The sequence below is a fragment of the Herpailurus yagouaroundi genome, unplaced genomic scaffold, assembly GCF_014898765.1.
Source record: "Herpailurus yagouaroundi ecotype Mexico unplaced genomic scaffold, PumYag 194, whole genome shotgun sequence".
Classification (NCBI taxonomy): Eukaryota; Metazoa; Chordata; class Mammalia; order Carnivora; family Felidae; genus Herpailurus; species Herpailurus yagouaroundi.
The window spans coordinates 7,680,023-7,700,052 of NW_024412425.1; the positions used below are offsets into that span (position 1 = coordinate 7,680,023).

A 20,030-nucleotide genomic window follows, 5' to 3' on the forward strand; every position below is an offset into this window, starting at 1 on the left:
AATGTGACTGGCCCGGCCGGCCCGCAATGTGTCGTTAAGTGTAAACTACACACCAGATCCGCAAAGTTTGCACGAAAAATAATGTAAAATGTAACACTGATAATTTTTATGTTGATTGCAATCTCGAAATAGTAGTTTTTAGACGTAACCGGCTAAATAACATGTATTATTAAATTTTTTTTTTCAACGTTTATTTTTGGGACAGAGAGAGACAGAGCATGAACAGGGGAGGGGCAGAGAGAGAGGGAGACACAGAATCGGAAACAGGCTCCAGGCTCTGAGCCATCAGCCCAGAGCCCGACGCGGGGCTCGAACTCACGGACCGCGAGATCGTGACCTGGCTGAAGTCTGACGCTTAACCGACTGCGCCACCCAGGCGCCCCAATAACATGTATTATTAAACGTAATTTTACCAGGTGCCTGGGTGGCTCAGTCGTTTGAGCATCTGACTCTTGGTTTTGGCTCAGGTCACGGCCCCACGATCGTGAGACAGGGCCCCACATCGCCGGGCTCTGCACTGAGTGTGGAGCCTGCTTGGGATTCTCTCTCCCTCTGTCCCTTTCCTCTCTCTCTCTCAAAATAAACAAATAAAACATTTTAAAAAAGTAATTTTACCTGTTTCTTTTGCCTTTTTTGTTTTAATGCAGCTACAACAAAATTAAGAATTGCCTGTTCCAGAGGAAAGGCCTTGAGTAAGGAATTGGTCAAGAGCCTCCCCATGAACGCTTCTAACCGTACTGGCTAAAGTCCTGTCTGTTCTGCAGCCGGCGTTGTGTTAGGTAAAGGTTTAACCTTTGATTCCATCATTTTACTTTTGGGATGTCATCCTGAAGAAATAATCTGAAATGTGAAAAAAAAAATTCTTTATACACGAAGTTATTAGTTATAGCATCGTATAATAGGAATGAAAATCACAAGATAGCCTGAACATCTAAATAGTGGAAGAATGGTAATATGGGCTCTTACATCCATGCAAGGGAATATTACGCAGCCGTCAAAAACTCTGTTTACCCAAAATTTGATCATAACATGGCAAGAGGCTGTGACAGCCCTCAATCGAAAATTCATAATTCAAAACTTCTTAAACAATATTACTGTCACTCAGAGGGGAGAGCATTGGGGACAGCAAGTGGAGGGGGGTCTATCCAACCGTTAACGGTGGTTGTCTTTGGAGAACGAGATGATAAATGACTTCTCTCTTCTTCCTGTTTATTTTAATTTTTTTATTATTTCTTTTAATGTTTATTTCTTTTTGAGAGAGAAAGAGACAGAGTGCAAGTGGGGAACGGGCAGAGAGAGAGAGGGAGACACAGAATCCGAAGCGGGCTCCAGGCTCCGAGCTGTCAGCACAGAGCCCGACGCGGGGCTCGAACTCACAAGTCTGAGATCACGTCGGACGCTTAATCGACTGAGCCACTCAGGTGCCCCTTCTTTCTAATTTTTCAACTATATTTTATTTCATAGGATTTTGATGAGAGAGAACTATACGTATCGTGTCTCAAGGAAAGAAGGCCGGTCACAGGAGTTTGTCTGAACGTTGTAAGAGGCTGCAGGTAGAAGGCCACGTCCGTTCACGTCTGCACCTTCGCAGCATGCACACCGTCACAAGGCAAACGCCCAGCCTTCTCTGTGGAAGCGCATCCTCTGTGGATATTTATTCCCTCGGCAAGTCAAGGCCTGCTCCCGAGACCCCTCTTGGTGGTCCCCCTCCTCCCTCCCAACATGAGCTGGTGCCCGTGGGTGTTTTGGGGGAGCACAGGGTGCTGTGCTTGGGGGGCCGGCCTGGATGAGTGCATGACCTTTGCCAGCTACCTTCTGACAGGTGTGTCCAAAGGGCAGTCTGGGGGGAAGCGAAGGAAGAGGAGACAGGGCGGTCCCAGAGTGCCATTCCCTGGTCATCTCCCTATAGGTCCTCTGAAGGTCACGGCTCTGAAGACGCCCCTTGCCACATTCCGTCTGGCTTCCAGCCTACAATCACTACCCCATGGCCTGCGGGCCTCGGGGCTACAGCAGTTCTGTGACTTTTCTCTTGTGCCGTGCTCACCTGCTCCTTCCCTTCCCAGACAGCCTCTTTGGGACATCCTCTGTGAACGATCCTAACTTGGGTGTGGCCTCTCTTCTGTTGGGACCCTCAACAGACACGGGGACTTCATTGGAAACGCAGGGCCCGCACCACACGGCGTATGGAGAACAGAGCTGCAAAGCTCGTTCTAGGAGCCTCGTGTGGGGAGGGGAGGGCTGAGTTCTGGGGCCGACAGACCTGGGTTCAAGTTCAAGTTCCAATAGCCATGAGGTCCTTCACACATTCATTACCTCGCCTCATCTACAAAATGGGTTAAGAACACCTACAGTCGGTATCGTGTGGATTGAGCGACATAAGTTACGTATACCTCTTAGCTCATTGCCAGGCGTGGAGCGACGTCCCAGCAGACGTTAGCTATCCCTACTACTGCCATTACCCATTGGGGCTGTCAGCCTCATGAGTGCAAATGTCCCATCAGCCACTGCTTCCAGAGGGCCCCAGTCCTCCCCTGCCCGCCTGGGCCGCCGAGACTACGAGAGAGGACGCCACACCCAGACCCACACTCTGTGCTACACCGAGGTGCCTGCGTGAAGGGACAGGGGGTGAGTCACAGAGAAAGAGAGAGACAGAGAGACAGACAGACAGAGAGAGACAGGGAAGCACCATCAGGAGATAAAGTGCATTTTGAGAAAATCGCTTGTTTATTTAGCTACTGCACTTAGGAAAAATATCAGAATGAGGAATATGGGCACTTGTGGTAATAACTGAAAGGGGGGGCATATACATTATCAAAAATACAGGAAAGAATGATAAGACATTTAAAATAAAAATTTGCATCCCTAAGATACCTCTCCTTCAACCTCAGAACGAGCGTATCTTTTACAAGCTCTTTGAAGACACTTCTCCACTCTCTTTGTCTCTTTTCTTTATAAGGCATCTTCTCTTTAACTCCCTTTGGGAAACTTCTTATAAATGAGGATTTGCATCTCCAGGGATTACTCTGGTTAGGAAAGTGTTTTATTAAAAAAATATATGTTTGCCACAGAATGCGGAGAGATATAATTAGCCGGCCCCTTCTGTTTTATTTCAAAAGGCTGTATGGCCAAGTTCTAATTAAACATATTCTCAGGACGTTTGAAATGTGAAGGTGCCTCAGAAATGGGCACTCAGATGAAAGACGAGAAGGTGTGGGGGATGCCTCATCTCTGCTCCCCAGTGCATAGCTACCCTGATTGATGAGCCTGTCCCAGCTCACCTTTGGTGAGCCCCTGCCCTGCATCTGGAATGCAGAGTCCTGTCCTTTTGGGGACCCGGGTGTGTGACAGGTTACCAGGTCTAAAGTGAGAGTTGCTAAGGTCCCTGCCAGCTCTGACATTCTGGTGGTGCATTTGGATGTGGTCCTTGCCTAGTTCTTGCCACACAGCGTAACAATGCTCCAAATGCCCATACTTCATTTTACTTTGTGAGTTTTGGAATAAAATACGAAGCCGATGGAATCCTGCTCCCAATGGTTACTAGATAAAGCCACGCCGGCTCACCCAAGAAAAGCCGTGCTATGCCCTCCCTTGCGAAATGGGCAGAGTGATGTTGCCCCGTCTCCCTTCGGAGAAGCAAATGCCCTGGAAATAGACATGGCCTGTCTGCACACAGCGAGGTGGGCCAGGAGCCCACGGGAGCTGAGAGTTCAGAACCATCGCCTCTGAATTCCCCCACGTCGGTGCCCTGAGTAGCGCCCTCACTCTCTGCAAAGCACTTCCGTGCCCACTGAGCTCTCTTTAGAGGCAAGAGAATTCTCATTCATCGCTGGTGGGGAAAACAGAATGATCCAGCCACTTTGGAAAACAGTTTGGAAACTTTTCATAACGTTACACATACTCTTAACATATGAATATGACCCAGAACCCGGGGATCCACGTCTGGGTGTTGAGACCCAGGAGAAATAGGAACTTACGTTCATAAACTTAGGTTTATAGCAGCTTCGTTCATTGTCACCCCAAAGTAGAAACAAGCCGGTTGTCCTTCAGCTGTGTACGGATAAACAACCTGTGGTACCTCCATACAACGTGTTGATGCACTCCACACATGGGCCGATCTCAGATACATCATATTAAGTGAAAGGAGCCAGACTCAAAAGGGGACATCCTATAGCATTGCGTTTAGATCACATTTTGGAAGAGGCAAAATTATAGGGATGTAGAACAGGTCAGTGTTTCCAGCGGTGGGGGGTGTGGGAAGGAAGGGTAGAGCGATCTATTGGCTACAAAAGGGCAGCACAGCGGCGTTTTGGGGTGACTTGTGGTGGTGGTTTCAGGACTCTACGTTTGTCAAAACTCAGAGAACCATATACCAAAGAGTGAATTTTACTCTGAAAATTAAAAAAAAAAATCATTTTTGAAAGCTGCAGGCTTGGTGGTATAATGTGATGGCCATTTGAGATTGACCTTCCCCCCATCCTTTTCATTTTATCCTACAAGAGACGCTCATGAACCCAGTCAAAGCCTGGCATTCCTGGGTGACAGGCACTGCTCCACAGAAAGGGCCCCTGGAAACTGAAGGGAAGGACAGAGATTACACGGGTCAGTGAAAAGTTTCGGATTCTCTTTTCTGATGGGTGTGAACAAAGAAGCAACCAGTTCTACTTACCGTTTGGGGGACTCTTGAAATCCTGACACAAAACACCTTGTGGATGAGAGTAGGGCAGAGAAAACGGGGTTCCCGTTTGTATAACTGAGCTGGGATTCACCACTAGACAATGTCCTTAAGCCAGTGTCAGTAGGGGGCTGTCTCACTTGCCGACTAAAGCATCCTAGGAAGTACACCTAAGGGTCTCCTCGAACCATTTCTGTTCTGATCCACGGTGCCAAAGCAACTTGAAACAACGTCTCTGAAACAGAGGACTCAGGTATCCAACAGAGGATGGGAAAGGGACTTTGACGGGAAGGGAAATCCAAGCAACCACAAACATCCCAAAGGGTGCTCCCTGTCTTTAGCATTCATGGAAACGCAAGTCAAACACAGTGAGACAGCAACCCCAACCACTAGATTAGGATGCATGAAAAACAAACAAACAAACAAACAAGCTAATAATATCATAGGCTGACAAGGATGTAGAACAATGGAAAGACTTAAGAATAGTTTCTGGGAGTGAAAATTGACATAATCTCTTTGGAAAACGGCTGGGATTTATAGATATACATGCTGTATGACCAAGCAACCTTCCATATATGTGTAACAGATAGGCTCTGCCACACATGTATATAGCACATGAGTAAGTGTGTTCACAGTGGCATTTTTCATAATAGCTAAACAGAGGGGGGGAAAAAACTACTATATTGCAATATATTCGTGGCCAACGGCTTTGAAAATAACCAACTGCACATGTCCACATGGAAGTCTCACAGATGTAAAGCTGAGTGAAAGAAAGAAGACACAAAATAATCCATCCAATATGATTTCATTTGTGTAAAGCTGAAAGACAGGCCCAGGGAGGTGCACCTACATGCTAAAACCACACAGCAAGGCAATAAAGAGATCACTATAAAAATCAAGATGGCGGCCTCCAGGAAAAGGGGTTGTAACTGGGAGATGTTGGGGGGCTTCTGGTGATTGAGTGGTGGTTACCCAGTTGTTTGTTTTATAATTTTTTTACTATGTATTTATTTAGGTAAAGTTATTTATTTATTTTGAGAGAGAGCATGAGTGGGGGAGGAGCAGAGAGAGAGAGAGAGAGAGAGAGAGAGAAAGAATCCCAAGCAGGCCCCATACTGTCAGTACAGCGCCAGATGTGGGGTTCAGTCTCACGGTTCATGAGATTATGACCTGAGCCAAAAATCAAGAGTTGGACACTTAACTGAGCCATCTAGGTGCTTTTATAAAATTATTTAAACCATACACATGATTGACCCATTCTTCTGCATTTGCAACATATCTCACACACAGGAACATAAGAAGTAAAAACAAACAAACAAACAAAAAACTGGATACCAGAGAAATGCCAATCTGGGACCAATAATAATGTGGAATGAGAGATTCCGAGTGAGGCGTTCTGGAGGAATGACCCCAAAGAGAGACCAACTAGGCGGTCTTAACCTTTGCCGTCCTTCATTACCATTTACTGCAACCAAAAGCCTTTTAGAAATATTTGCTTTTAAGTAAAAGTTGTATCCTTTGTACTAAAGGATCAATCCTTTCTCTTAAGTTTAATATGAGTATGAATCTTATAGAGTGCTCTAAGTGATTCATTACACTTTATTTTATTTTTTTAATGTTTATTTGCTTATTTTGAGAGAAAGCGGGCGTGTGCTCGAAAGCAGGAGAGGGACAGAGAGAAGAGAGGTCATCTCAAGCAGGCTCCAGGCCCAGGGCGGAGCCCCACGTGGGGCTCCATCTCAGGACCCTGAGATCATGACCTGAGCAGAAATCAAGAGTCAACGCTTAATTCACGGAGCCACCCAAGCGTCGCTCGTTACACTTTAGATCAGATCTGTTCCTCGTGTGAGTCTACACAGACTTAAGGCAAGCTATTCTATTCAACTGCTTCTAATTTGCCTGGAGGTCTTCATCTTAACAATTCAACCACCATTGGGGCGCCTGGGTGGCTCAGTCGGTTAGGCGTCCGACTCTCAGTTTCAGCTCAGGTCATGATCTCGTGGTTTCATGGGTCCAAGCCCCGTGTCAGGCTCTGCGTTGACAGTGCGGAGCCTACTTGAGATTCTCTCTGTCCCTCCCTCTCTGCCCCTCCCCCGCTCGCCCTGTCTCTGTGTCTCTCAAAATAAATAAAGAAAACTTAAAAAATAGTAAAAAAAAAAAAAAAAAATTCAACCATCACAATGAGAAACGCAGGAGGCCACACCCAATACCTCTCGAGTAAGGAAAATATATACTGTGGCATCCAGGCATCAGCTTCATGCAGTTTCCTTGCAGAAAATACTTTTATGGTCTTATCTGAGTCTATTAATTCCATTTTAAATATAAACCTAACATGCTTAGAAGTCTGTTTCCAAGAATACATCAGCTTAGAAAGAGAGAAGTGACAAGAAAACAGTATTAGAGCCCATGACCGTTAAGAAGCTGACGCTGCGTAAGAAGACAGATGGAAAAACGTCTCAACTCTCCTAGGTCTCTGGGGGCATTTATTGCAGGGGCAGCAATGGATTGTTAAATTAGAAATTGACTAAATCTTTTTTAAGAAATCAGCTAACAAGCGCGGTGCATAATAGATGGTGACCGTCAAATGTTTGGCACACCTTAGCATCCAAAAAAAGTCAGTTGTGTAGGTATCTTCCTGCAAGGAAGTCCTGCCGTGAAAATACTAGAGATATTATATTAGCCCCCTGAGCCGCGGTTTTACATTCTGTGGTTTCGGTTACCCGCGGTCATCTATGTTCCAGAAGCTGATGATCCCCCTGATGTATGGTCAGGAGGCCAATAGTCCCTGACGGTGGGTCACGATGCCCACATCGCCCACCTCACTTCATCTCATGGTGTGGGCATTTCATCAACTCACATCCTCCTCATAAGAAGGGTGAGCCCAGCACAATCAGATACTTGAGGGAAAGAGAGAGGCCACACGGACACAACTTTTATTACAGTATATTGTTACGGCTGTCCTATTTTACTACTAGGTGTTGTTGTTAGCCTTCTACGATACCTAATTTGCAAATTAAACTTCATCGTAAGTGTGTACGTTTAGGAAAAAAATCAGAGGATATACACAGTTTGGTACTACCCAGTTTCAGACATCCATCAGGGGTCCTGGAACGTAACCCCCCGTGGAGAAGGGGGAACTACGGTAATCCAAATCCAAGTCCCTGGGAGTATACATGTGTACATAAACACAAATATTTAAATAAATAAATAATTATATACACACACACACACACACACACACACACACACATATAGGTAGCTATATGTACATATGCATGGATGTATATTGGAAAATATTAGCTTATATTTTGCTGTGAGTGTATGTGTATGTGTGCACATGCGTGTGCACGGTGGTTTGGATCCTGTTAAAGAATTCCGGATTTGGATGGAATTCGCCCTGATAGCTGAACAATTACGGAACAGCTGCATCTTCAGAACAAAATGACCTTTTCATCAAGTTACAAAACATTAAAGGTTAAAGAATGTTTGAAGGGGAGTTAATACTTTTAAAACATTGGGAAAATTGCCATGTTTTCAAAGACCTGACCGAAAGGAAAGGTAAGCGCCAGACCGGCAGGTATGAGCTCTATTGTGGGGAGGGGGCATGATACATTTGCAATCGCCTGCTTCATTGAAAACTATGAATGAACCTACCTCCTCCGGAAATGAGAAGAGGCAGGCCTGTGATCGGCACAGCACGGGAGCTCACGCAAGGAACCCTTAGCGGGCTGGTTCCTAATTGCAATTTTGAAGTCACATCTCTTCCTCTCGCGAGTAGCGATGGCAGAGAGCAAATCAATGAGGGTGTCAGATTTTCCAGGCTTCTATTTTCCATCTGACCTGGATGGCACACATTCCAGTCACTACTAACAGGGAAAATAGAAATATCAGTGAGCCTCCTCACCATACCCCTTTTTTAATTAGCTCCCAGAAAAACCTGGCGGAATCTGCCTCGTTCGCCCTGCAAATGCTCACTCTTCCCAGGAAGTCAGGAGGCCTGTGCACTGCTCTGCCTCCAGAAACTCCCCTCTTCCTTTTTTTTTTTGGCCCCACTCCAAGCACCTGCTTGCATCCTGGGGTGCATCCAACCTCACGCCATTTATATGCCTATCGTCAGGGAGGTCTGACCCCATGGCTATTTATTGCACAGCTACTGCATATGCTGAGTCCTTCCCCAAAGCAGCCACATATGCGTCAGCCCAGGTGAGCCTCACAAGTACTCGGACAGCAGGCTCTACTGAGACTCCCCCGTGGGCATGCAGCTGGTAACACTGTTTCTCTTTCAAACCCTTGTCTGGCCCCGAAAGCTCCCAGAATGTAGCACAAAGAGGCAAAGGTTTGGAAGGGCATCTCCAACTTTGATCGGATGTTTCCTCCCCGAGTCCCTACTCAGTGCTTACGATGGAGGGAGCTGCTTTTAGAGATGAAGGACAGAAGGCTCGAGGATGGGGTAGCAATCTGCAGGAGGGCACTTGGTGAGTTATGGGTCACGAGCCCACACGGTCAGAACTTGCATTCACCCACAAAGTGCACAGGTGCACACCCAGAGCAGACACACTGTGGGCTTGACCTTTCTTCGTTGCTGGCTGGTATTCTCTCCTAAGAGAAAGTTGCTCTCCTTCACTCCTCCCTGCAGCCTTTGCTCCCTCATTCCTGGTGCCTAATCTGGTTGAGGTAGGACCAGGTCCTGGGCTGGATAGACAGCCCTCTACTCTCTCCCCTTTACTGTCTCCCTTCTTGACTCTCAACGACATGCCCTAGATAGTGCCATCCCCAAGAGGGAGCGGCTTGCAATTCTGGACATTTGAAGCAGGAGTGACTCCTTGACAAATTTCACCGTTTGGAGAACGACTCTGGCCCATTTTCAAGTCTCATTTGTCCTGGCCGACAGGTAAGGCCTGAGGAGGAGTCAGGAGGGTTTGCCGGCTGGGAGGGCCTGTGCCCTGCAGGTGCCCTGTTGCCTCGCAGACCAAAGGCTTTCTCCTAGTGGGAACCTTATCCCCAGACATTCACGTCGGCTGGGACGAGTGTTCTCTTGGAAGCAGGGAGGCTCCTTTTATACCTGAACCTACCCCAACACCAGCTGTTCCCCCAGCAATACCCAGAGAGCCCCTTCTCTTCAGCTGAAACACTCCTAAAAACCTTAAATGATGCAAATCAATCCCCCTCTTTGGGCCATATATTTTGAAAGTATTGCTAACATCTGTAAGGCGATCAAAAGTCAAAATCCAGGCTCTCTCAAATTTGTATTCAGTGCTACTATTTTTTTTTTTTTTTCTATGTGCATTTACAGTTAGGTGACCAGCCTGGGGCCAGGCTCTGAGAACACCCCCTGGCCCCACCTCCCCATCGTCCCCCTTGCCCCTCAAGAATGAGGCAGGGAAGGAAGGATGGCCGTGGATGATTGCCTGAGCTGAGTATGTCTCCTAGAGAGGCACCTAGAAGGCTCTTTGGGCAGGAACTCAGGCTTCCCTTCAGCCTGACCACCTTTTGGCTGAGAAGAGGGGTGGAGATCAGGCTCTCCCTGGAGCAGCTGTTGGCCGGGACCCTACTCTAACTCCTGGAAAGATGGAGAAGGAAAAACCTTCTCACCAGTCCACACCAGGGAGAGACGAGTGAACTTCTAAAACCTCTGTACTTGAAAAATAAGGCTGCAGGGCTGGGGTGGCAAGGCGCCGGGGTACTGGGCACCAGAGGGGCTATGGGGCTGGGGGGAGGGGAGAGAGGCTCAGGGGACAAGAGATATCCCTTGGTCCTTGGCAGAAGGCCACCCAGGATTCTGTGCAAAGCCCCCGACTAAGTCTTGAGCCACAAAAAGGAGCCGGGCCTGGAAGCTGGCCTCACCTCGTGCCTGTCGAGTGCTGTTTTCCTGCAGGTCAGCACCAGGGCAGAGCTGGTCCCTTCTGTGTGCACTTGCAAGCACACTTACTTCCACACCCCTCCTGGCTGGGCATCTGTAGCCTGTACACATCTCCTTCCTTGCCTGCCTTTGCACGCTCATAGGAGCTCCTGCCTCATGGTCGGGGCACTTGCTCCAGGACGTGTTTTCCCAGGAGGGGCCCCAAACCAGTCCTAGGTCCGGGTGCCCTGGACTTTGGGGCCTGCGTGGGCGCACAGTTCTCTGTTCAGGGCAAGTTGGGTCTGTCTGCTCCAGAATTTCAATACTGCAGGACGTGGGGGACGGTATCGTGGACCTGAATGGGCAAAGGTCTTGTCTTGAAACTATGTCAATGGAGCAGGCACACTGTTTTAACTTTAGCTGTGTTAGGACAACCTAGGGAAGGAGTTGGGGTGAAGGGGCCAGATCTCCTCTTAAACCCCTTCTTCAGAGGTCACCACCGGCCTCTGCAATCCCCCAACAGTCCAAGTGCAAGAGGCGCCAGGAGACGGCCGCGCACCTAGTCCTGGAGGCCAGCGCTGAGAGCACCCTGAGCCGGCCACCTCCCTGGCCCAACTCCCGACTCTCTGTCCCTGGGGCTGGAGCCACCGCCCCCCGATATCCCACCTCTAGAGGGCGCTGATAGAGAGGTGGTACCGCGCATTCCCGCCGCGGGCTCCACGGGGAGCCCCCGGGACTCCACCCCTCACCCCGGCCTCATTTGAATATTTCATTGGCTGCCGCCTGTCTGGTCAATTTATCATGCAAATGCGGGTGCCCTCCGCGCCGGAGAGGAGCCACCGCCCGCGCTGGAGAGCGGCGCCCGATTGGTGGCCGAGACAGCGGCATTTGTAATATTTTTCTTTGGGCATTGGAGTCATTTACCAATGCCATCGCCGCAACTCCAGGCACTGAATCACAAGCCACTTAAAGGGTTTTATTGGCAGCTTTGAAACTTCTTAACATGTTCTTTTATTTTAAACCAAGTGTCAACCTCTTTCTGACCTCCCCCCCAGCCCCCCACCTAAAAAGCTGCGGCGACTACAAAGTACCTTGTTCCCTTGCGGGCTGCGCACGACGGGGGGGGGGGGGGGGGGCGGGGAGTGGCCGCCTCTGCCTTACCACAGAGAGGAGGACTCGACCTCTTTGGAGTGAGCGCTTGCTAGACCCGAAATAGATCATTTTTCCGGATCCTTGTGGGGGTTGGGGAAGGACTGATAGAGAGAACGCAAAAAGCAACCGGAGAAAGGCGGAGGAAGGAAGAAAGAAGAGGAAAGAGATGGGAAAGAAAAGTGTCAGAAAGAGGAAGACGTGGGGAAGAATTCAGAGCTTCTCTGCAGAGGAGGAAAATCTGGGGAGCTCAGAGCCTCTGAGGTCAGGCACTACCTGCATACAAAGAATCTGACCCTTCCGACCACCTCGTCCCAAAGAACTCCCGCTCTCCTATTCCGGACATACCAGTGATACGCGCAAGCTTCAGGCAACAAAAAATGAGAAAGAACGAAGACCCGGCCCAGTGCCCCTCTCTCTTGTACCTGTCCTACCGAGAATTGCCCTCGGTCTTTCCCGTTTGTAAATTCAGGGACGAACACAAAACCATAATGTGTAAGACAGAAAAAAAAAAGAGCGATACAGGAAGAGAAAAGGAAAAGAGATTCTTCCTCATCTTGCAAATTCCCCGGCCAGTTAATGAGGTCACCAGGCGTGCAAAGCTGGGCTGTCTGGTCTGCGAAGAGCGGGTGGGTTGATATCTGAGACCTCCTTCTCCTCTTCCTCCTCCAGTGTTCCTCCACTGGAGTCCGAACACAGCCTCGCACTGGGCTGCCCACGCACTGATTCAGACACAACTCTTGCATCGGCGCGGGAAGGGCTGAGCACCTCTCCTTTCCAGCTAGCAAAGGGCTGCTCTCCCCCGGCCGGGGGTGAGCCCCGACACGGCTGCAGCTGTCTCCAGGGTGGTTTTTTGTTTCTGTTTTTTTTTTTTTTTTCTTTTTTTCTAAGCTCTGCCCAAAAGGTTTCCAAAAACCCATTTCATCCAGAGTGGGAAAAACCATGCCACGCAGCAGCGAGTAATTCGGGAAATTCCCCGCAAAAGTCAAAGTAGGCGAGTGGGATTTGACCAAAGGGCATTTCGCCAGTAATTGCTCCTCCGAGCTAGACTTACTTGTGTACCTGACCTCCTTAGACCAAGACACAAAGACTTCTTATTTTCTTTATTAAATCTCCGGTCTCTTAAAAAAAGTTTTTTTTTTTTTCCCTCAAAGTTCCGTAAATGAGTGAGCTTGAAAAATAATTACAGAAGAAAGAACCAAACTGGACTCTCCAAATTTGGAGATCCAAGACCAAGAACACAGGCAAGCTTGGGGGGAGGGGGGGAGGGGCGGGTGTGGTCCCAGCCTGTCTTAGAAAACTGGAGAAAGTGGTCTCCAGGAATCACCTAACCAGTAGAGGGGTATTTGGTAAGATGTGCTTTCCCTCGGATTACCATGCTCCCTCCCTCTGTTAGGTGTATAGGTTTGGTTTTGCTTTAACACGTTTATAAACTGCCTGGAAATTTCCAGCTGATAAAAATGAGGCATTGAGGAGGAGGACCTGCCAGCCCTGACTTCCTAAGGGGCTTGGTCAGGTCAGCTTCCATCCCAAGTTTTCTGTGTCCAGTTGTGCTGGGAGCTCAGGGCCAGCCTGGGGCTCCCTTGCTCTGCCCCTCCCCAAAAGACCAGGGGTATCAAGGTTGGCCTGGGAAGACCACAGGCCCTGTTGCCTTTGAGTCCAGTGGTCCTACGGGAATGGCAGGCATGTGAAAAGTTGGCAAAATTGGGCCAGACTTCTGTGCGCTCAGCTACGAGAAATTTACAAAGTAGTAAAGTCCCGGGGAGGGGAAAGGTGGGGGGCATACAGGTACCCCGTGTATTTGGGGAGGTGCTTCATACCCCAACACCAATTCTTGACTTTGAGAGAGACAGGTCTCCTACTTTTCTTCAAAGAGAGATCTGCACCCCCATCCCATAACTCCACCCCATCTCACATCCAGGCACCCCCCAATGCAGCTCCCCGAAAGCCCCCACAGAAGTGGTGTTAATATACCGCTCCGATTTGCAAAGGCTTATTTCACGTCAAAACTATAAAAGTTCTCGGGAGAATCTACAGACAAAACATCTGGTTCCTTAAAACAAAGCTACCGGAAAAAGAGAAACAAACTTCGCTGCTCTGTAAATGCACCTCCAGCAAACAATTTACCGCCTGGTGAGGGCCTGGCCCCAGAGTCCAGATTTCTAGCGCCGAGGGAGGGGCTGAGGTCCTGGGGCCCAATTCCTGGTCGAGGCGTGCAGGTGGAGGCAGTCAGCCTCTCTGCATGTAGGGCACCTCCTTTGCCTAGCCCAGAGCGTAGTGTGAGCAGTGTGTAAGGGGGCAGCCGGTCCAGGCCAGCGGTCCAGGGGGAGGCAGGTAGGAAAAAAGCACTTGGTACGACCTTTGCTGGGCCTTCAGTGGGCTCCCCAAGGGCCCCTCACCGGGCCTGAAGCCTTCCCACCAGGAAATGGGGTGCAGGCTCCCTGCGTGTTCTACCCAGCGTGCCCTGTCCCTCCAGCTGGCCAGTTCCTCCCTCAGGGCACAGAGAATCTCTGCTCATGGCCTGGGTTCAGGCTCCCAAGTTCCTGGGACCTTGGCCTACCCTGGCTATCTGTCTTGGACCGGCAGCTTCAAGGACACCTTCTTTCCTGAAGCCTTTTTCCTCAGTGGCCATGCCAAATGGGGACATGCTTCCGCCTTCCCCACCGGGTCAGGCAGGACTGTCACCCACTGCCCTCATTTGCACCTTGAACACAACCTCGGCTGCCTCCCGGCGGCGGCGGCGGTGGTCGACTGCTGCGTCCCCGCTTCCCCGCTACAGCTTCCTTACCTGGAGCATCCTGTTTTGGGGCCAGCTCCTTGCCCTTCCACCACACTTGTTCAGCCTCGCCCGCCTTTAACTCCCCCACCCCCCCAACTCGCCCCGGTGGGGCTCTGGTTGGTCAAGCGCACCAAGTCTCCCCGTGGCACGACATACCCCACGCAAGTAGGCCCAGGGACTGGGGCCTGCAGGTCTCAGGGCTTGGAAGGCTAGAATCACATTTCTAACCCCTGACCTGAAAAACTGGCATGTGGGAGGATTTGTACTGCAGAACGCTCAGGGCACCGCCTGGGAGGAGGACCAGGGTTCCACTGGGCCCAGGCCGCAATCTCGGGGGTCATGAATTGTCTTCATGGCCCCTGGGAATTTTCTGGACTTATCCACGTTGCCACCCCGCTGCTGGGTGAGCCACCTGGCCACAATGGGAGCCATCAGTTTCTCCCATGGGCGTTTGCCGTTGGGCATTTCGATATGTCTCGCCACTGCCCCTCAGCCCGCTTTTCCTTCTTTTGTGTTTAGGGACTTAAAAATGCCCAGAAAAGCAGCACCTCGGAAAGTTGGGAGCGTCTCACTGGGCTGGGGGTCACTTTTTGCGTGGCTCTCACTCGGCTAAGTCACCAGGTGCCTGCGCGGGAGCGGAAGCCTGTTGTCACTTTTCAGGGGTGTCCGCAACTCTTCCAAGTGAGGTGGAAAGATTTCTACACAGTGGTACCTTCTACAGAATTCTAGCTCCTCCGCCGGGCGCCGGCTTTTCCGCCCTCCTCTAGCGTGAAAGCGGTTCGGCCGCACCCTGGAGCGCGGTCCCTCCTTCCCGCAGGAAGGAGCCCCGGTGAGCGCCGCCGCGGCCGGTCTCAGGCCTCCTCCGGAGCCGCGCAGACCTTGGCTCCCGGCGCTGGCCGGAAAGCGGCTCCTGTATCCCTTCTACCTCGCGAATCGCGGAACGAAGACAAGCACAGGTTTTGACCCGCTCCTGTAGCCGACTCTTGAGTGGGGCAGAACTCACCAGACACCCGGGCAGAAATATTTGCAGTAGGAATACGCTCGGGTAAAATGCCAGGGACCGCCACCCCGCAGATGTCCGAGGAGTAGGTCTTCCGTGCGCCCTTCCCCTGAACTTCTTAGGGGGAGGACCAGACAGCCCCTTTGGCCTGGCCAAACTGATCAGGCACCTATAAGAAGATATTTGCCCTCTGGACAGCGGGGTGCGAGGTACGGGTGGGGAAAGCAAGAAGCAATGGTAACCACGGGGGAGGTCAGCATTCTTGGAGAATGGCGCCGGGAACTACCCGCAAAGCTCTGGCTTCTCAAACATATGGCCTTGCCCTTTCTCACTCTGTAAATAACATATGAATTACAGACCTACTGCCACCCTGACACCATTTCTCCCTGAATCGAGTCCCTGGTTTTCACTGGGATCCGCGTTTCCTTCCCCCTCTCTCGCTCCTCACAGGCAGCAGCCAGGTAGGGGCCTGGCAAAGTTTTAGCTTTAGACCTTCCGGCCAGAAGATGTGCCCCAGATTCGGCCGAGCTGGAGCCCATTTAAGCCCCTGCATTCAAGTACACACTGTGCTTGGTGCAGATCCGGGAAGCCTCCCTGCCTTTTCTCCTACGCCACACCCAGTCCACAGAGAAGGGGCAAAGCGAACTTGGAATTGCTAGGGCTAGGTTGACAGTGTCCCTCTCCATCTGTCCCATTGCTAGCATGGCCTGCAAAACTAGTCCCGTTCTGAGTTCTTGGTATTAAAGGCGGTGCGTATGGTTAAAAGAACACTGTAGAGATCAGGGTTCCAGGCAGTGCCACGCCGGGCTAGAACCCTGTTTGAGTGTCCGGGCAAGGCAGCGCGGTCGCAGGCTGCACTCCGCATAGCCCGTGTTGCGCGTGACGGGTTGTCGCTGCGATGTGCAGCTCAGTGACACTGATGGATGCGCCAATGGTTGGACGGACAGATGTTAGGGCGGATCGCACCGCGCGCGGCGCCCGAGCGGGGGAGGGCGAGGTAGCGATCGGGCGGTGGCTTCAGGCGGCTCGGAGACCGGAGCTCAGGCCGTGGCCCGCAGGGGGAGGGGGAGGAGGGAACAGAGGTTTGGAGAGCAGCGTTGGGAAGCAAAGGAGGAGGGGGAGCACAAGCCAGGGCGAAACTCTCAGCCTTCCGTGCGTGGCGCCCCGCGCTGTGCACCCATCACTACCGGCGCGCCCAAAAGGGCGCTCGGTGCTGGGAAGGTGAGCCAGGGGCGGGCAGGAGCTGACCTCGCGCGGCGCCTCCAGGCAAGAGGCTCCCAGCGCCGCGACCAGAACCGAGAGGCCGCGGGCGGCGTCTGCCAACTCACCGTTTCCTCGTTCGCAAGAAGCGTTTCACGCCCCACGGCCGAGTCTCCCGGGCCTGGAGGGGCAGTTGTTTTAGCCTCCGCGGCCGCAGGCACCAACCGCTCGCCGCGCCCCCGCCCCCGAGTTCGCCACACACAAGGCCCGCCTGGGAGCCCAGTCGCAGCCGGACTCCGATTCCCCGCGACCGCCCGGGGTCCGCACCCCGCAACTCCGAGCGCTCCTGCGCGCGCGAAGGCGCTGGAGGCGGCTTTATAGCCCGGGAGGACGGCAGCAGCACATCTGCATTCAGGGAGGCGTCTGGACCGAGCCCAAGCCCGCAGGCTGGGGGCGAGCGGAGACTTTTGATCTTACCGTCTGGGTGAGATCACGGTCTCCTGGTCTAAAAGAAAAGAAAGCATGCCGGTGAACTTTTAAAACAAACTTGCATAAACAACCACAAAGAAAAAGATAAAAAAGAGAGGGCAGAAGAAAAGGGAGAAAAAAACACAAGAAAAGGAAACGTTAAGAAAAAGGAAGGAAGGAAAGAAGGAAGGAAGGAAGGAAAAAAAGGAAGGAAGAAGGCCGGGGTTTGCAGCTCCGGGAACGCTCAGGCAGGCAGTCCCAGGGGCGCGGGGCTCCGGCCCTCGCCGGGACTATCGGACGCGGGGCCCAGGGGAGCCTCCGGGCCCCAAGCGGCGCGCCCAGGAGCAGCGCCACTTCGGGGACCTTGGGCCTGGCGGCCGCCCCCGCACCCCCCACCACCGCCGCCCGGCAGCGCCCGGAGCCAGACCCGCCGCGGCCGCCCCATTCCCGGCCCAAGAGCTGGCCCAGGGAGACGCAATCGAACCCGCAGCGCATCGATGCGCCGCCGCCCGCGCCGCTCGGGCTCAGGCTCTCGCTCAGCCGCCGCCGCCCGGGGGTCGTCCCAATGAGCTCCGGCCCACCCGCGCCCTCGCGGCCGCTCGTAAGTGAGCCCGCGTCGCCCCGCCGCCAACGCAGCCCTGCCAGCTCCTCCTCTCCGCGGCCCGCTGGTCTGGCCCGCTCGGCGCCTCAGCGACCCCAATCACCCAATCAATAATCAATTCTTTTCGCCCCGTACTGCTGGCAAGCCGGGCGCTGGGCGCGGTGGCCCCCTCTTGGGGGGCGCCCTGGGGCGGGGGATGGGCTTGGGAGCCCGAGTTCCTTCCCCCGCCCCCACCCTCCCCCCCCGTCCCGCCCTCGGATCTGCCAGCTCTTGGGGTGGGGGGCGCGGCTCGGCGCCTAGGGGGCGAAGGGCGGGGTGGGGGGCGGAAGGACCTTGATCTTCCCGTGCGGAGGAGGAAACTTGGAGGCACCCCCCTCCCACGCCGACCCCCGGGACGGGCCCGGGAAAGTTTGCCCGGGAAAAAAAAAAAAAAATTGGGGGAAGTGGCTGCGGCGGGTCCCGGGGGAGGAGCCCGGGTGGCGCGGGGTCTGGGAGCAGCCCCCACCCACTCCGGCCCGCGCCCGCCTCCTCCCTCGAGGGCGCCGGCGCCCGCCCGCGGGCCCCGGCATCCCCGGGGGGTGCGGGCCCAGGCCCGGCGAGAAAGCTGGGGGCTTTGGACGCGGCGGGTGGAGAGGAGTGCGGCACGGGCGGGGCAGCCGGGGGCGGCCAGGGGGCGAGGCTGGGTGGGGAAGAGGGGCGGGAGAGGGTAGCGAGCGCCCCGGGACGAGCTGGGCCGGGCCGGCGCCGCGCCCCTGCGTGCGCGCATAGGGCGGGGGCGGAGGGGCGGCACCCCCTCCCCGGACGGGGCGGGGGTCCTAGACAGGCCCGGGGCCGGGAGCGGGGGCGCGGCGCCCCCGCGGGCGGGCGAGTGACACGATCATCTCCTTTTCCTTTAAGCTTGCCTGTTGCCGACGCCGCCGCTCCAGCCGCGCCGCGGGCAGAAGACTGGACCGCTGAGCCCCGGGCCGCGGCGGCGGCTGAGCGCCCCCCCCGGATGCCGTGACCCCCTGCCCGGGGGCGGGGGCCGGGGCAGGACCAGCCGGGGCCGCTCCCGCGCTCCTCCTCCCACCCCTCTGCCCGCCTTCTCCCCCTCTCCCCGCCCCCCGGCCCCGAACCCCGCGCACCTCGTCTGGGGACGGGGCGGGGGGGGGGGCAGGGCCGCCGTTCCTCCCCGCCCCCTCCTCCTCGGGCCTCTGGAGCGATTTGTCAAACTTCCCATTCCGCCAGCAGCGCGGTCCTCCTCCTCCTCCTCCTTCACCACCTCCTCCTCCTCTGCCTCCTCCTCCCCCCGCGCTCCTCCCTCCCCGCGCCTCCCTCGCCCGCCCTCCTTCTTCCCTCCGCACGTTCGGGGATCGCGGCGGAGCGCGGAGAGGGGGGGACGCGGAGAGCCGGGGCGCAGCAGCATCCTGCGGGCGGCCGCTCTCCGGGGGGGAGGCTGAGAGCCGGCCCGCCTCGCCCCCCCGCGGGCCCGCCGCCCCTCCCTCCCTCTCCTCAGCCCGGCAGCGGCGGCGGCGGCGGCGGCGGCGGCAGTGGCAGTCGCCGGAGGAGCATCATGCCGAGGAGGAAGCAGCAGGCGCCCCGGCGCGCAGCAGGTACGAGCCGCTTCCCCTTCCTCCTCCTCTCCTCCTCCTCCTCTTCCTCTCGCTGCCGTGCGCCTCCGGCCGGCGGCGACCCGGCTCCTCGCCCCACTCCTCGCCCCTCTTCCTCTGCCCGCGCAGAGTAACTCCGGGGCGCCAGGCTCGCTCGCTGCTCTGCTCTCTGGGTGCGTGCGCCCGCCTCGCGTCCCGGGCGCCCCCCCGGACGCCCCGCCGCGCTCGCCCTGCCCCGGCTCGCACCCACTTCGCGAGCCGCGCGCGCTCGGGGGCTAACTGAGCCCGCCTGGGTCCCTGCCTCTTCAGCTCGCCGGCTGCGGAGGGGATGGGAAGGAGCCCTCTTCGGGCTCTTTCTGTGGGGGGCGGGCGGGGTCACCTGAGTTCCCTGGGACACCTTCCGTGTCCTCCCGCGGCCGGCCGGCGGGGGGACAGCCCGGTGTCTGCCGAGCGAAAGAGAGCCGGCGAGTGAGCGAGCGGGTCCCTTCGGCCACCTTACTGCTAATCCGATTGATTCTTCATTTATTGGGCCCAAAGCGGGCAAGCGGTGGAAGGCAGAGCGCACTGGGTCTCCGTATTGTCAGATGACCGTCAAGTCACTGTTAGATGCTGGCGTTTCCTCTATCCCTGTTTGTTTTCCCTTACCCCCACCCCCTCCTTCCACTGCTTCTCCCACCCTCACCTCCTCGTAGCACTTAGTTCTGGGACATGCCTGTCTACTCCCACCGCCCCC

At 54.3% G+C, this 20,030-nt stretch overlaps 1 protein-coding gene and 1 long non-coding RNA gene across 3 annotated transcripts in view; one reads left to right on the forward strand and one right to left on the reverse strand.

The window, feature by feature from the left end:
- Positions 1-618: 618 nt before the first annotated feature.
- Positions 619-17,494, reverse strand: LOC121011646 (uncharacterized). The gene is made up of 2 exons (XR_005781681.1): positions 8,327-17,494; positions 619-840 (listed from the first exon to the last, which is right to left on the reverse strand). It is a non-coding gene; the product is annotated as an uncharacterized LOC121011646 (long non-coding RNA).
- Positions 17,495-17,596: 102 nt separating this feature from the next.
- The window catches only part of TSHZ3 (teashirt zinc finger homeobox 3), a 70,790-nt gene continuing 68,356 nt past the window's right edge, over positions 17,597-20,030 (forward strand). The window contains exons 1-2 of one of the 2 annotated variants that reach the window (XM_040446271.1): positions 17,597-17,708; positions 18,606-19,300. In XM_040446271.1, the coding sequence (XP_040302205.1) occupies positions 19,261-19,300 (40 nt within the window). In that variant the 5' untranslated portion in view covers positions 17,597-17,708; positions 18,606-19,260. Of the gene's footprint in view, positions 17,709-18,520; positions 19,301-20,030 lie in introns of those variants that run through there. The other variant, XM_040446270.1, reaches the window with a different exon arrangement.